We start from the raw sequence: 16,332 nt of genomic DNA, 5'->3' as shown, positions 1-16,332 counted from the left end.
CATGTAGTTAAAAATTGTATGACTCTAAATACATATGCCTACACACAGAGAGACACAGGTGCACGTGCACACACACACACAGGGACATACACACACTCTTATTTTTTCTGTAGGCATCTTTAGCTCAGTCTCATTTAGTTACTTGTACTGCACTACCCTCTCAACAGATTAATAAATGGTAAAATTTAAGCATCAACTATAGGTATCTTAATAGTAGTAGACATTAAATACAAAAGTGTCGGAAGTTTTAATGTATGCTTATGAATCCAGTTACTTGGTTGTATTATGTCAACAGCTGCCTCCTACCAGTATGGAAAACAAGTCTAATTAATACTTAGGTTTTAAACATTAGGTTTACCTTTAGTGTTTGTTTTTTCTTTTCTTTTTTCATAATATTTGCAGTGTGGGATGGTTCCTCAATATATTGTTGACCAGGTAGGATGTTGTAAAATGAATTATAAAGCTGGAGAATAGTTAGAGTCCAATAATTATGTCTTCAAAATTCTATTTTGGTCTGAATTTTTTTAAATACAATTTTTTTTTTTTTTTTTTGAGACGGGAGTCTCGCTCTGTCGCCCAGGCTGGAGTGCAGTGGCGCAATCTCAGCTCACTGCAAGCTCTGCCTCCCGGGTTCACACCATTCTCCTGCCTCAACCTCTCCGAGTAGCTGGGACTACAGGCGCCCGCCACCACGCCCGGCTAATTTTTTGTATTTTTAGTAGAGACGGGGTTTCACCGTGGTCTCGATCTCCTGACCTCGTGATCCGCCCGCCTTGGCCTCCCAAAGTGCTGGGATTACAAGCGTGAGCCACCCTGCCCAGCCTAAATACAGTTTTTAACGTTGTGTAAATCAACCGAATATTAGTTTTCTTCATTTCCTTTGGCAATATGCAAATCAAAACATAGATGTAGTGAATAATCTAGAATAATAGTCCAGATCATTTTAAACGTTTATATTCTCAATAAAAAGAAATGTAGTTATAGGGATTTAGAAACCTGGAATCTCCCTTATCCTCTTATTTGGGCAGGTAAGAACATTAGAAGTTATATGTATTCTTTTTCAGGACTGTCTAGGAATCAGTGTTCAGCTGCCAGGATTGACTCTACATGTCTCTTATTTTACCTTTCACATTTTCTAACTGTTGGCCTTTTTCAGCCCTGAGGTTTTTTTGTCTGTCACCCAGGCTGGAGTGCAGTGACGTGATTATAGCTCACTGTAACCTTGAACTCCTGGGCTCAAGTAATCCTCCTGTCTCAGCCTCTCGAGTACCTGGCACTACAGGTGCATGCCACCATGCTCGAATAATTTTTAAATTTTTCTTAGAGACAAGGTCTCACTATGTTGCCCAAGCTGGTCTCAAACTCCTGGCCTCAAGTGATCCTCCCACCTCAACCTCCCAAAGCCCTGGGATTACAAGTATGTGTCACCAGGCCCGGCCTGGAGAGGTCTCCTCAGCTTTATCTTATGACTCTTTTGAATTTTTTTTTTTTGTAGTAAGATTTTTAATTTCTGAGAGCTCTGCCTTGTGATGATCTGATTATTTCTTTTTCACGACTTTTTTTTCTGGTTTGATGCACTTTCTCTGAAATCCAATGAACATTTTTTTTTAAAAAGTTTTTTGTGTTCGTTGAGTTACTTGCCTGGGGTCATCTCCCCTTCTCTTTTCTGGGCCTGCCACATCATCTTTGGTTGCCTGTTTGTGTTTCAGGAAGGGGCAGCGGTAGCTTTTGTGTGAACTGTTAATACGTGGATGGTGCTTGTTGATCCAGGGGTCACCTTGAGTGTGAGTGGCCAGGGAACCAGCCCTTCACGGGACCCTGGTGGCAGAACACAAAAGACTTATACTTAGTCTGGGAATTCAGTGCCACAAAAGGTGCCCTAGTTCTTCCCAGGTCACTTACTCTTTTTTATCTTTTTTAGAGATAAAAGATATTTAGAGATCCCTCTTTTTTTTTTTTGCCTCAAAGTAAGTGCCTGTCTGCCACTTCCTCCGTGGAAGAAGACAAGGGCATTCGTTTTTAGTCCTAATACTTTTTGTTCTGTTTTTATTTTTATTTTCTAAATTGACAGACTTGAATTTTAGAGCAGTTTTTACAGACAATTTGGGCAGAAAGTACAGAGAGCTATCATATACTCTTCTTCTCTCATGCTCAGTTTCCTCCATTTCTGACATGGTGCATCGGTCGGGTACATTTGTTGCAACTGGTGAACGAATGTGGATATATTATTATTAGTAACCAAAGTCCGTAGTTTCTGTCGGGGTTCACTCTCAGAGTTGTCCGTTCGATGGGTTTTGACAAAGGTAGGGTGTCCTGTCCCCACCCTCACAGTGTCGTACGGGTAGTTTCCCTGCCATCCGTTTTCTCCTGGATAGGATGTTTCGGATTCCCGAACCCTGCAGGACTGGCTCTCTCTCCCATCACAGCCCTTTCCTCTGACTTAGGTTTTCTTGGCTGTGGCATTACAGCGCCTTTATTCCTCCAGTCTCCCTGCAGGAAGAATTTTTCACAAATGTGTTGAATTATTTTGACTGCAGTGGTTTCTTTCCTACTTGTTAAATTTGTATAACTTGATATTTTAAAAATTCCTTCACTTCAATTTTATGGGCTAAGAGGAAGGTGAGGGTTTGTGGGCTCAATTTGCCATCTTGAGTCTCTATGCTCACTTGAAAAAACTGTACAAAATTGCATTAGAACAATTTATTGAGTATGTTAAGAGCCAATATCGTGCCAAACACAAGAATCAGTGAGGCATTGTATTTAAAATTTATGTTTAGGATACTCTTGGATTTTAACACCCTTAAGGAGGGTATTGCCTGTTTTTTTTTTTTTTTTAATTTCCCTTTTTCAATTGAAGAGCAAAATTATATTTTTAATGAAAATGTTTCTGTGTTTCAGGCCACACTCTTTCAGACGTTACCTCTTCAACAGACAGAAGCCCAAGCCACGTCGGCCTCAAGCCAGCCGAGCTCCCAGGCGGTGAGCGACGTCATCCAGCAGCTCCTAGAGCTCTCAGAGCCAGCGCCGGTGGAGTCGGGGCAGTCCCCGCAGCCTGGGCAGCAGCTGAGCATCACAGTGGGCATCAACCAGGACATTTTACAGGTGAAGCACGCTTCCCTGCGGTGTGAGGCTTACGCGCTTGTGCTGTCAGAAACCAGGGATGATAATTGAGAAATAAATCTGCAGGACTTGTCAAAGTCAGGGTATCCTCATGAAAAATGTGCCTGAACCGAAAGAAATTAATATGCCTACTTAATTGCTTATGGACAGCTCAACATTCAAATGTTAGTCATCTATACATTAAAAAAAAATCACAAACTTTTATTTTTTTTCTGTAAGTGAACTTACTTGAAAAGAACAGGCTTTTCAGAAGTTGTATCTATTTATGTTGACAGAGGTGGAAAAAGTATTTTATTCTTTCTTGAGGTTCTGCTTTATGATTTGGAGACAGTCATGGGTGTTGACAATTCTGAGAGCGTTCATACGGCCTGGCCTTCTCTCGTGGGTGTGTAGGCAGCACCTGCACGTGTGGGAGAGGAGGGGGGCAAGAGCGCAGAGCCCCCAGCCTTCTAGTCCACCGCGACTTCACACTAACTCTTCACTCCTCCTGTCTCTCTCTTACTTGTTTAACCTTCCTCCTGTACCTTCATGGGGAAGAGCTGGCCAAGGGTGTGGGGAAAAGCTGGCCAAGGGTATGAGGAATCTCAGGGTGTCGTTCTACAGCCGATACCTGAAAGTTAAACCCAGTGTAACTCAAAAGCCTTAAAATAGGGTTTCCCAAATCTATTTAGAGACAACCAAAGTTGTGTGAGGTAAGATTTCTGAAAGTCAAATAAATTTTAATTCCCTTTAATTTAGAAATGTAAATGCTTATATTATTTTGGGTGGGGGCAAGATGTCATATATCAGAAAGGATGTTACAGCCTCAAAGGTTTGGAAGCCTCACTTATAAGTGATGACTTGGAATTGTAGATTCTTATTTCTTGGAGTGGAATTAGAATTCTATAGGTAAAGCTTTTGATTGATTTTGGTAGGCAGATTGGGGCCATCGTTACCTTCTAACCTTTTAGTTTTGTTCTGTCTTAGCAAGCCTTAGAAAACAGTGGGCTGTCTTCAATTCCAGTTGCAGCACATCCTAATGACTCCAGCCATGCCAAGACCTCTGCACCACAGGTTCAAAACCCAGATGTTTCCAGCGTTTCAAATGAGCAGACGGACCCTACAGACGCAGAGCAAGAAAAAGAACAGGAAAGCCCGGAGAAACTGGATAAAAAAGAAAAAAAAATGATAAAGAAGAAATCGCCATTTCTACCTGGTAATTTTGCTAAACTTTAAAGTTTAGACATTTGGGATAGCATATTGCTGGTTTTTAAGAAATATGCCCTTCTTTTCTCCTCCGAAGGTGATAGGATATGTTTGTTGAATGTTTTGTAGCTAGCTGTAGTTGGTTGGTATTTAAAATTAAAAGGAATGACAGCCATAAAATGCCTGAAACTTGTCTCTTTTCCCTAACCTGGATTCTTTCCTGTATTCAGTTTCTCCTGACTCCTCGCCAGGGCTTGAAAGCTTGTTGTCTCCGGCTGTTCTCTTGAAAGCTTGTTGTCTCCAGCTCTTCTCTCTCTGCCCTGCTTAGGTGCCTCCTCTCTACTCAGATCCACGGCTTTGCTTCAGTTCTTCTCGCCCTTGGTGCTTCTGGCATACAGCCATGTGATTCTAGTAGCCTCTGACTAGTCCTTTCCTCCTCATCATCAAAGGACCCCTGCAGCACAGCTCCCTACTCCATGCCTCACCATTTTCCGTTACATGCCAAGATCCATTTCTCGGCTCCTGAGTATCCTATCACCTGTCCAGCCTGCATTTGCATCCGCCCTCCCTCTGTGCTTCTAGGCACAAACTTAATAGACATCATACTGAAACTGGATTCCTGCTGTTTCTAGGCGTCCCTGCGTTTCTGCACATCATGCTTTCTGCAGGCTTTCTGCAGCGAGGATGCCTTCCTTCTCCCTCTTCCTCTGGTCTCTGTCAAATCTTGGCCATCATTCGAGCATCTTCGGTGCTCCTCCTCCTGGATGGACTCTGAGGGGTGCTTTTCCTTGTCCTACCTCCCACAGCACAGAGTGTTTAGGATTCCTGCATTCTCTCATGTTAATTGTGCACAGATGCAGTCTAATACCCCTTCTAGGTAATAAGCTCTTTCTGGCCGGGAGTAGAGCCTTTTCATTTCTGAACACCCCACAGTGCCCAATATGGCTCTTTCTACAGGAGCAGGAATTTACTACATCTTTCTTGAAAAAGACAGATTCCTGTGTTCTTGGCAAGACTGTTCCTGTCAAAACCTTTCCCAGTTGTCTTGGGGAACAAGTGCATTCTTGCTACAAAGCATGGAATAACATTGCCATTTCCGTTAACACTTCTTTCCTAGAATACATTTTCTCACGTATAACATGACTGTGAAGTTCTTGTTTCTCAAACCACACAAGTCAGGCTCTTCTTCCCCTTGATCTGGCCTTCTTCTCCCCAAGTGAAAGACAGGATGCTGGAATCCAAGCAGTTTCTCCCGCACAGTTTCCTGGTATCTGGCAGGGCAAGAAAGGAAAACAGGAGCCATTTCCATGTATTTTGATTAGCTGTGTGGTAGTCTTCCAGGTTACAGGTGTGTTATGTGTTCCTGAAAATCTGATGCAGATTTATTACCTGTGTGCGAGTGCCCGCCTGAGCCCCATGGGCCACTGTCTCTAGTTATTGTGCTAAATCAGATGCTTTCACATGGGCAGCAAGCCACTGAGTGAGGAGCTGTGTCAGACCTTCTTCCTGAGAGTACCACATAGCCATGGTCCTTAGACCGAGAAGGTGAGCACTACCCCGTGCTGCTCCTTCCAGACCTTCACCCGCATGTGCTGGAAGCAGCTTTCTCCCTGCACCAAGTACTAGCCAGGGAATTCCACATGGAATTGCAAGAAACCTTCCTGTACGGTATTCTAGTTTGGGGTGCTGTGTTTACAGAGTTGGTAACAATTAGGTAATTTCTGGACTACTTGAATCAATCAAATACACATGGAGAGTACTGAGCAAGTGCATGCAGTTCTAATAATTTCCCATTACATTCACGGGATCCCTAGTACAAGTTGGAGCCAGTGCCTTTTTTTTTTTTTTTTTTTTAAAGTGGCCTCTCTAATATGGTGATGAGAAAACCATTGGGGACTTGTATTTTTTTTTGAGACTGGGTCTTGCTGTGTTGTCCGGGCTAGAGTACAGTGGTGCAATTATAGCTCACTGTAGCCTTGAACTCCTGGGCTCAAGCAATCCTCCTGCCTCGACCTCCTGAGTAGCTGGGACTGCAGGCACGTGCCACCACATATGGCTAGTGAAAAACACTTTTTTTTGTAGAGCTGAGGTCTTGCTATGTTGCCCAGGCTCGTCTTAAACTCCTGGCCTCAAGTGATCCTCTTGCCCCAGCCTCCCAAAATGCTGGGATTACAGGCATGAGCTACCACACTTAGCCTGAGGACATGTTTCTATATAAAGATGTTCCTTTTAATTAAAACTTTTCAATTACCAGTGCACTTTTAACATAGTGATTATGTCTGAAAATACCTCTCCAAGGATGGAATATCATTTGATATCTTAGAAAGACCATGAGGAAAACTGTTCTTGTCTCGTAAGTCATAACATTAATTGCTTATAACTGACCTTTATTATGTTCCTAAGTTAAGCATACTCCGCCATGTAAAATTATTGCTTTTGATTTATTCACTTTTATCAGAGTGCATGTTTTCGGCGGGATTTGCTTGAAGAAGTTATATTAAAAATTTAACAAATGCTTTTATAGTTATCATGCAACTTGTGACACATAAATCATTGTGAATTTTTAGTAAAGGTTGAAATTTATGACCGGGCGCAGTGGCTCATGCCTGTAATCCCAGCACTTTGCGAGGCCGAGGCGGGTGGATCACGAGGTCAGGAGTTAGAGACCAGCCTGGCCAACGTAGTGAAACCCCGTCTCTATTAAAAATACAAAAAATTAGCTGGGTGTGGTAGCAGGCACCTGTAATCCCAGCTACTCAGGAGGCTGAGGCAGGATAATCGCTTGAACCTAGGAAGCGGAGTTTGCAGTGAGCCGAGATCATGCCATTGGACTCCAGCCCCGGCGACAGTGTGAGACTCTGTCTCAAAAAAAAAAAAAAGAAATTTATCATGGTGAAATATTGGCTATCTAGAAATCATGGTGAATGGTGTTTTGGAAAGCTGATGATTGACTCCTTTAAGGATGAAAATGGTATGGTATAGTGAAACTATTGTGTATGGAAACTTTTCTAAAAGTCGTTGCATACTTTACCTTCTTAGATCAGAGTGTGGTCTTGTTAACTTAGCCACTTCTTGATGACCTGGGGTCATTGCTGTGAACTTCGGTATACTCTACTGGGCTGTAATTGGCAGGCATCCTACTGTCCTGTTTCAGCCAACGGGCTCCAGAATGGTGTGGCTCTTAGACTCATCTGCTTTTTGAAATTATTATCTCTGCGAGTGTGCTTTTTAAACATTCCCTGTAACAAACCTTCTCCCACGTTCTTCCTTGTTGTTTGTGGTCTGCCAAGTTCTTACAGCTCAGATAAATTTGATTTTTATAATTGCGTAAAAGCTAAGTGCAGGTAGCCCTTCTCCTTCTCCGTGGGGTCTGCATCCATGAATGCAACCAACCTTATATCAGAAAATCCTCAGTAAGTGTACTGCAGTAAGCCCAAAGCAGTGTTAAAAATACTAGTGTGAATGGCACACAAAAATTGCTTTTTTTCCCCCTAAATTATTAACTGGAATTCTCATTGTGAAGTAGACCCAGGGAGATGCAGTCCTTAGGGTTCCCTCCCTGGAAGAGTACCTTTAAATAATTCTCATAAAACTTTAGCCTCAGGCTGCTGAAGCACTTGACAAAAGTCCTAAATCATTTCTGGGGCAGCATATGAGGAGGGCAGGTTTCCTTGGTGAAGATGCTCAGTGCATCCTGGGCTGCATCTGAGATGCACTGTTCTCAGTGTCACTGTGTAACCACATAAGCCAGTACTATTTGTGCATCTGCCAGGACAGAGATTTGTTTTCAAGGTTCTGGGAACCAAGTGGGGGCAATGCACTTATAAACAGGAGCAAGAAATCCCACAGTCCCTCCGAACCTCCCTGAGGTTCTCAATTTTGAAGGACAAAACCCATTTCTGTGCACTTGGATCTGGATATTCAGCTGCTCCTGCGAGACAATAACCAGCACTCATTCTTTGTTCTCTGTACCTTCACTCGTTCCACTGCCCGTGACTGACAGAAGGGAGGTAAAGTAACTCCTCCGCAGCATCTGCCTTTCTCAACAGCAGACTGGCTGTTTTCTTCTGCTGGTCAGAGCAATACTTCAACAATTGCATGAGCAGAGGCATGAACATCTGTCGTAAAATGGGGATACCTATGTCTTAGGCTTGGCTGTAATCTGCTTGATAAAAGGAATGAGTTCCTGGGGGTCTCTTCCTTCATAGTCTTTGAGCACATATCGGAGCAGACAAGAGGAACAGAAGGACTTCTTCCTCCAGGCAAGTAATCATGCAATGAGGAAGAACATGGGAACTCTGCTTCTGAGCATATCCTTCTGTAAGGCACCGCTGAGGGCCGATGAGAATATCTGTAAACAGTTCAGAGCCTCTGAACAGCCACACCATTCCCCAGTCTGCTTGCTGCTCTGGCAAGTCCAGCAGCATGGTTGAAGCAGTCTGTTATAGATGCCTGCCTTTCTTCCCCTGCGGTCAGCATCAGTGTTCCTAACAGAAATTTAAACTTTTCCATCAGTGGGGTTCACAGATTCCTCAATGCTTGCTTCCTTTTTGATGGATGTTTGCTATCAATAATCGGTACTCCGGCTGTCTCATAAACAAATAGTTGATTATTGTTCTTCAGTAAGGACTGCTAACCATTCTCAGTGGAGAAAGCCCTGATAAGTCTTCTCTTCTATTCAGAATATCCTCAGTGAAAGGATTGCTTCTTGAGAGAGCTGACAAATCTAAAGAACTGCTAAGCAGTTCCGCTGCACGCTTTTGCGCTACAGTGTTGCAGACCCCCTGTGATCTAAGAAAGCCATTAATACCCACGGAATGTGTTGAGGTTCAGCTGTAAAGAACTTTCCTGTCTGACAAGTTCCGAAAAACTCATGTCACAGATGTATGCTGATAAGAGCTAACTCCTGACATTACCAGCGGCTGTGTCATATTTGCAGAGCACTAGCCATTGAACCAGCACCTGAGATGGGGGCACCATGAGATCCTGGAAGAGCTTCTGCCAATTTCTATAGCAAGCTTGCTGCTCCTGCAGCTTCTATAAACCGTGTAGCCTACCAGTGCTGTGGTGTCGAAATATAAACTGCTCAGGAGCCAGCAGTAACTGGTGAAGCTTGAGCTAGCCGGTCCAACAGTAACTTCTGTTGTTTTTTATAGCTGACAAACATGGCTTCATCGTTACTCTCATTTTCAAAGATAGGGTCTTCATCATAAGTTCCTTTGTGACAACTACATGATTGCCGCTGCGCCAGCTTTCTGCTGATCTGAGAGCACTCTAAGATGTTTCAAAATCTGAACATAATCACAGCAAAAGCCAATATCTTAGAGGAGGTCCTGTCATTAAGAGCTGGTCACCGCAGCGTCAGTGCCACCCTTGTTTCAGCAGCTCCTAGTGCCTCTTGAGCATTCTTGATATCCCCATTCTTAATTCACGTAGTCCAGCTAACTATCAGTGACTGTCTCTTTCCTGTGACCAGCCAAGAAAACCTGGCCAGGAAATCAACATCATCTTCGTGGTCAATGCCGAAAAACCCAGCAGACTGTAGTACTTGTTAAAAAGATTCTACTGGCTGGGCGCGGTGGCGCACAACTGTAATCCCCACACTTTGGGAGGCTGAGGTGGGTGGATCTCCTGAGGTCAGGAGTTCAAGACCAGCCTGGCCAACATGGTGAAACTTGTCTCTACTAAAAACACAAAAATTAGCTGGGTGTGATGATACGCACCTGTAGTCCCACCACTTGAGAAGCTGAGGAAGGAGAATGACTTGAACGCAGGAGGCAGAGGTTGCAGTGAGCCAAGATCACATCACTGCACTCCAGCCTGGGTGACAGAGTGATACTCTATGTCTAAATAAATAAATAAATAAAAAGATTCTACTAGCTCCATTTCATCAGCAGGGTCCGTTCCTCGATTTACAGTTTCAGATATCCAGGCGCATGCTTCTGTTAACCCAGTCCTAGCAGCATATCTATAAACCTATCATGCTTCTGTTAACCCAGTCCTAGCAGCATATCTATAAACCTATCATTGGTTGAGGGCCAGGTTTATGTAAGAGGCTGTATTAGTGTGTTCTCATGCTTGTAATAAAGACATACCAGGCCGGGCGCGGTGGCTCACGCTTGTAATCCCAGGACTTTGGGAGGCCGAGGCGGGCGGATCACGAGGTCAGGAGATCAAGACCACGGTGAAACCCCGTCTCTACTAAAAAATACAGAAAATTAGCCGGGCGTGGTGGCAGGCACCTGTAGTCCCAGTTACTCGGACAGGCTGAGGCAGGAGAATGGCATGAACCCAGGAGGCGGAGCTTGCAGTGAGCCGAGATTGCGCCATGGCACTCCAGCCTGGGTGACAGAGTGAGACTCTGTCTCAAAAAAAAAAAAAAAAAAGACATACCAGAGGCTGGGTAATTTATCAAGGAAAGAGGTTTAATTGATTCATAGTTCCACATGGCTGGGGAGGCCTCACAATGATGGCAGAAGGTGAATAAGGAGCAAAGTCACATCTTACAGGGCTACAGGCAAGAGAGGCATGTACAGGGCAACTGCCCTTTATAAAACCATCAGACCCTGTGAGACTTATTCACTGTCAAGAGAACAGCACAGGAGAAACCCATCCGCATGATTCAGTGACCTCCCACCAGGTCCCTCCCACGACATGTGGGGATTATTAGCATTCAAGGTGAGATTTGGGTGGGGACACAGAGCCAAACCATATCAGAGGCTTTTGTGTGAAGCCCCAAGACCCAGCACTGACCTGTCACTTCTGATTTGTATAATGATTATTTGGTAAGATTTGCTGCTGTGATTCCACCAGGTTTGAATGCACTCTTCCCAGTGTTCTAGTAGTTCTGCTACTGAGAGAGTGTTTAGGAAAAAAAAGCATAAAAAACAAACACTGTGCGCGGCGGCTCACGCCTGTAATCCAGCACTTTGGGAGGCCGAGGCAGGTGGATCACAAGATCAGGAGATCGAGACCATCCTGGCTAACACGGTGTAACCCCATCTCTACAAAAAAATTAGCCAGGCATGGTGGCGGGTGCCTGTAGTCCCAGCTACTCAGGAGGCTGAGGCAGGAGAATGGCATGAACCCGGGAGGCAGAGCTTGCAGTGAGCCGAGATCGCGCCACTGCACTCCAGCCTGGGCGACAGAGCGAGACTCCGTCTCAAAAAACAAACAAACACTTAGGCTGTGCAGTGAGATATTCTGTAACAAAAGTCAAGAAGGTGACTCAAGCTGTTGTATTTCACATAAAGGTCTCCTGTGGCTGAGGAGTCTGCATTTGTGCATGACGCTGAGATATGAGTCCCTCTCTAATTAGATGTTGGACAGTAGTTACTTCTGAGTATTTGATGTTCTGGTCCTTGAAAGCAGAAAGACTTTGTGTCACCCTGACTATCGTCTGGACTAGAACTTCTGTAAGTACCTGTCAGGCGTCTGGGGGAGTCTTTTGATGTTCCCAGCAGGCCAGGGTCCTTTGTTGGAACCAGCATTTGGATTTTGCCCCAAAAGAGCAGGCTCATCCATCCCAGGTGCTCTACTTGGAGTTTTCTGATTACAGTAGGTGCTCTCCGATCCCACAGAAGAACCCACAGATGTTTTTCTGGTCACTCCATTCCCCCTGCCTGCCTACCTTACCCATGTCTGGCCAGTGGTCTTCCTCTTTGGTCATCCGTGTCCTCCTAATGGCCCAGCTAATGCTGGAGATAAAGCTGGCTGGATGGCCCATGGCACCTTCTCTTGCCTGGGAGCTAATTGACGACTGAAGAGAACACGTCTAGGCTTTTTTCCTCTCCTGCCAAGAAACTTTCTGCAGCATGTAAGGCTTTCTGTAATTTAGCCCTGCCTGCACTTCTGACTCTTGCTAGTCCCACCAGACATCCTCTACCCCATCCATATTGAACTGGAAGTTTCTGGGACTCACCTTCACACCTGGCTTTTGCTGCTGCTTTTATCTGATAAATATACCTCAGGCCATGTCCTTCTTGGCAAATATCTGCCTTCGAAGCTCACCCGCAGGGCCACCTTATTTCTGCAGAAGTTTCTGAGCCTTCTGCTGTGGAAGTAATCAGCATTGTCTTTGCATTCCTGGTATGCATCCATGCACACATCTGTCTTGGCACCTCTGATGCTCTGCTATACATACTTGGTTACACTGCCCTACCCGCTTCTCCCCTAGACCACAGTCCTTTCCAGGGCAGATACCTTTTGATGCCTGGCATGGTGCTTGGCACTTGTCATGCTGTGCTTGAAGTAGCACTGGGAAGACAGACCTCCTTGAGAAAACTGCACTTAGGCGCTAGGATCGCATGGACCTCACTGGCCATCTGGTCCTGGGCAAGTCAGTTAAGATGTCAACTTCTCATCTGTAAGGTGGGACTAAGGATAGAATAAATGGAAGAGAAGCAAATGGGAGGATCCACGTAAAGTGGATAGCATGGTGGTAGCTGACCAATAATAAGTGCTTAATGAATATATATGTTTTTAAATTATTTTTAGGTGAAACATGCTCATGCCACACAATTCAAAAGACACAGTGGTGTACACAGAACTTCTGTGAGGGGTCTTCTGCCACCTCTCCCCAGGGAAGCGCGCCACTACCGTCTTCTGTGTCTTTTAAACAAGCACAGGCATCTGTGTGATTGTTTCCTAGGAGGACGAGTGGCTTCCTGCTAGAAGTGTAATATAATGTGATGTTATTTTTTAGATTACTTTTTTCCACTTGATATCTTATTTTTCAAAATGCTTGAATAGTGTTTCATTTTATGAATGTATCATAATTTAACCAATCTGCAGCCATTTGCTAACATGAATGATGCTGCAGTGGCCGTGTGTGTAGCTGCATCATTTCACACATGTACGTTTATCTGTAAGGACATTTCAGTTTTAAAATAATTTCAGTCTTAGCGGAAATGTTTCAAAACAATACAAGGAATTCCCATATACCCTTCATCCATATTCCCAGAAATGTTAACATTTTACATTTGATTTCGCTGTTTAGCTATTTTTTTCCTGAATTTTCTGAGAGTGACTTATAGATATAATGCCCTTTTAACTATAAATATTTTTTAGTGTGTATTTCCTAAAATCAAGGACATCCTTGTACATAATCATAGTAAAATCATCAATATCAGGAAATTAAAATTGACCCAGTACTATTTATTGTCCACTGTACCGACCTTATTGAAATTTTATCGTTGGTGTCAGTAACATACTTGATAACAAATGAGAAGGATTTTGTAAACAGTTACACTTTCCTTTTGGTAAAAAGGAATAAGTGTTGATAAACAGTTATACTTTCATGTAATCATGTAGATTTACCCTTCTAGGAGCAATTATTGGAGCACCTGTTTCCTCACAGCCTTTTCAAGAAATTATCAAACTTTGGGGATTTTTTTGCTTATCCAATGGGTTAGAAAATGTTGTCTTATTGTACGTTTAATTTGCATTTTTCTTACAGGGAGTAAAGTTGAAAGCTTTTCAAAAGAGTACCTATATTTTCCTATAAGACTAATTCTTGTCTTCTTTTGTCCATATTGTATTAAAGATGGTAGTATTTTGTGAGCTATGTTTGTGGGATACAGTTTACTCCTAGACAACACAAATTTGAACTGCAAAGGTCCATTTATATGCAGGTTTTAGCCTGCCTCTGCCACCCCGAGAGAGCAAGACCCCCCACTTCCTCAGCCTACTCAACATGTAGACAAAGAGAGGAAAACCACTTCCACTAAATGAATAGGAGATATATTTTCTCTTCTTTATGCTTTTCTTAATAATATTTTTTCCCTAGCTTTATTGTAAGATTACAGTATATAATACATGTACAAAATATGTGTTAACTGTTGATGTTACTGGCAAGTCTTCTGGTCAACAGGAGGCTATTGATAGTTAAGTTTTTGGGATATCTTATAGGCAGATTTTTAACTGCATTGGGGGTCAGTGCCTCTAACCTCCAAGTTGTTCAAGGGTCAATTGTACATTTTTTTCTAATTTGTTTGCCTTTTTGAGCTAAAAAACTTTTTTAACTGGGGAGATATTTATATATATGTGTAGCTAAGTTTGTCAATGTTTAATGACCTTGGGCTTGGGTAATATTTAGACTTCATCACTGACATTATGGAAAGGTAACCTCTTCTCTTATATCAGACTTTTACAATTTAATAGGTTTTTTTTTTGAGACAGGGTCTCACTCTGTTGCCCAGGCTGCAGTGCAGTGTCATGATCATAGCTCACTGCAGCCTCGACCTCCCAGGCTCCAGTGATCCTCCTGCCTCAGCCTCCTGAGTAGTTAGGACTATAGGTGTGCACCACCACACCTGGCTAATTTTTTTATTTTTATTTTTGTAGAGACAGAGTCTTGCTATGTTGCCCAGGCTGGTCTTGAACTCCTGGCCTGGAGCAATCCTCCTGCCTTGGCCTCCCAAAGTGCTGGTATTACAGTCATGAGCCACTGTGCTTGGCCATAATTTAATGTTTTAAACTAAATCTTTGATTTAATTTTGTTTTTTTTCAGGTGGCCACCCAGATGTGCAAACATTATTTGTTAAATAAGTCATGATTTCCCAATTGAAATGTAATGCCACCTTTATCACACTCCCAAATCTGTATATGTCTTTTCTGGACTCTGTTCTACTCCAGTAATCTGTCTTTTTATTCAAGTGTTCTGAGTGTACTTTGATAACTAGAAAGCCAGTCTTCTCTTGATACTCCTTTTTAAAAGTGTATTCTTCACTGTTTTCACATATTTATTTTTCAGATGCACTTTAGAATCTTCTGCTAAAGTTCCAAAAACTTTAGTTCCAAAAAACAATCTTGTTGGTATTTGTATACAGATGATAAATTAAACCAGGGAGAATTGATGTCTTTGTAACTTATAGTCTTTGTCCCAAAGAATAGGGTATGCATTTCTATTAATTTATCTTTTTTTTTTTCTTTTTGAAAAGTATCTCAGTAATGTTTTGAAATTTTCTTCTGTTTTTTTTTTTTTTTTGTAAATAGGAAGGGTATTGATTTTCTTGTATTAAAACTTGGGTATCTTTCTGAGTTCTAGGTTTGTTAGATTATATGGTAATATCATTTGAAAATAATGACTGATGCTTCATTTCTAGTTTATACTGTATATTTCTTTATCATGACGAATGTCATTGACTAGTATCTCTAGATCACTATAAATTAATGGCAGTGATAGTGGACTTTTCTCCCTGACTTTAATATATTTTTCTATTAAGTTGAATGTTATATTGATATATGTTTTATTCACCTTTTCCTGTTTTTAGACCTTTTTTAAGACTAGATGTTGAGTTTTAGCAAATGCCTTTTCATGTTGAAGATGAGTATATATCCTTTACTTTTCTACATTTACATATATATGTATATATGTGTATATATGTGTGTATATATGTATATATGTGTATATATATGTATATATGTGTATATATGTGTATATATGTATATATGTGTATATATGTATATATGTGTATATATATGTATATATGTGTATATATGTATATATATGTATATATGTGTATATATACGTATATATATACGTATATATATATATAAACTTATTGAGACGGAGTTTCACTCTTGTTGCCCAGGCTGGAGTGCAGTGGTGCAATCTTGGCTCACCATAACCTCTGCCTCCCAGGTTCAAGTGATTCTCCTGCCTCAGCCTCCTGAGTAGCTGGGATTACAGGCATGTGCCACCATGCCCAGCAAATTTTGTATTTTTAGTAGAGACAGGGTTTCTCCATGTTGGTCAGGCTGGTTTCGAACTGCTGACTTCAGGTGATCCGCCCGCCTCGGCCTCCCAAAGTGCTGGGATTACAGGCGTGAGCCACTGTACCTGGACTTACTATGTGAAGAGGAAAGCTACTGCCCAACTCCAGGAAAGCTTGCTATGTGGTATTGCAGATCTAGCTTTCCGGATCTTTCCATTTGTCAGAGTTGGAAATCTGGATTCCATTTTCTTTTTTAACATTGTGTGGGTGAAACAAAACATATGCAGGCCAGATTTGGAGACAGCTTCAG

The 16,332-nt window shown here is 42.5% G+C and overlaps 1 protein-coding gene across 7 annotated transcripts in view; it reads left to right on the top strand.

Moving 5' to 3' along the window:
* Positions 1 to 16,332, top strand: part of ZNF236 (zinc finger protein 236) — a 151,757-nt gene that overhangs the window by 53,750 nt on the left and 81,675 nt on the right. For all 7 annotated transcript variants that reach the window (XM_055296143.2, XM_055296138.2, XM_063614711.1 and 4 more), the window contains 2 exons: positions 2,899 to 3,102; positions 4,087 to 4,315. In XM_055296143.2, coding sequence (XP_055152118.2) covers positions 2,899 to 3,102; positions 4,087 to 4,315 — 433 coding nt within the window. The remainder of the gene's footprint in view (positions 1 to 2,898; positions 3,103 to 4,086; positions 4,316 to 16,332) is intronic.

The sequence above is a fragment of the Symphalangus syndactylus genome, chromosome 1 (assembly GCF_028878055.3).
Source record: "Symphalangus syndactylus isolate Jambi chromosome 1, NHGRI_mSymSyn1-v2.1_pri, whole genome shotgun sequence".
NCBI lineage: Eukaryota > Metazoa > Chordata > Mammalia > Primates > Hylobatidae > Symphalangus > Symphalangus syndactylus.
This window is presented reverse-complemented; position numbering and strand designations above follow the sequence as displayed.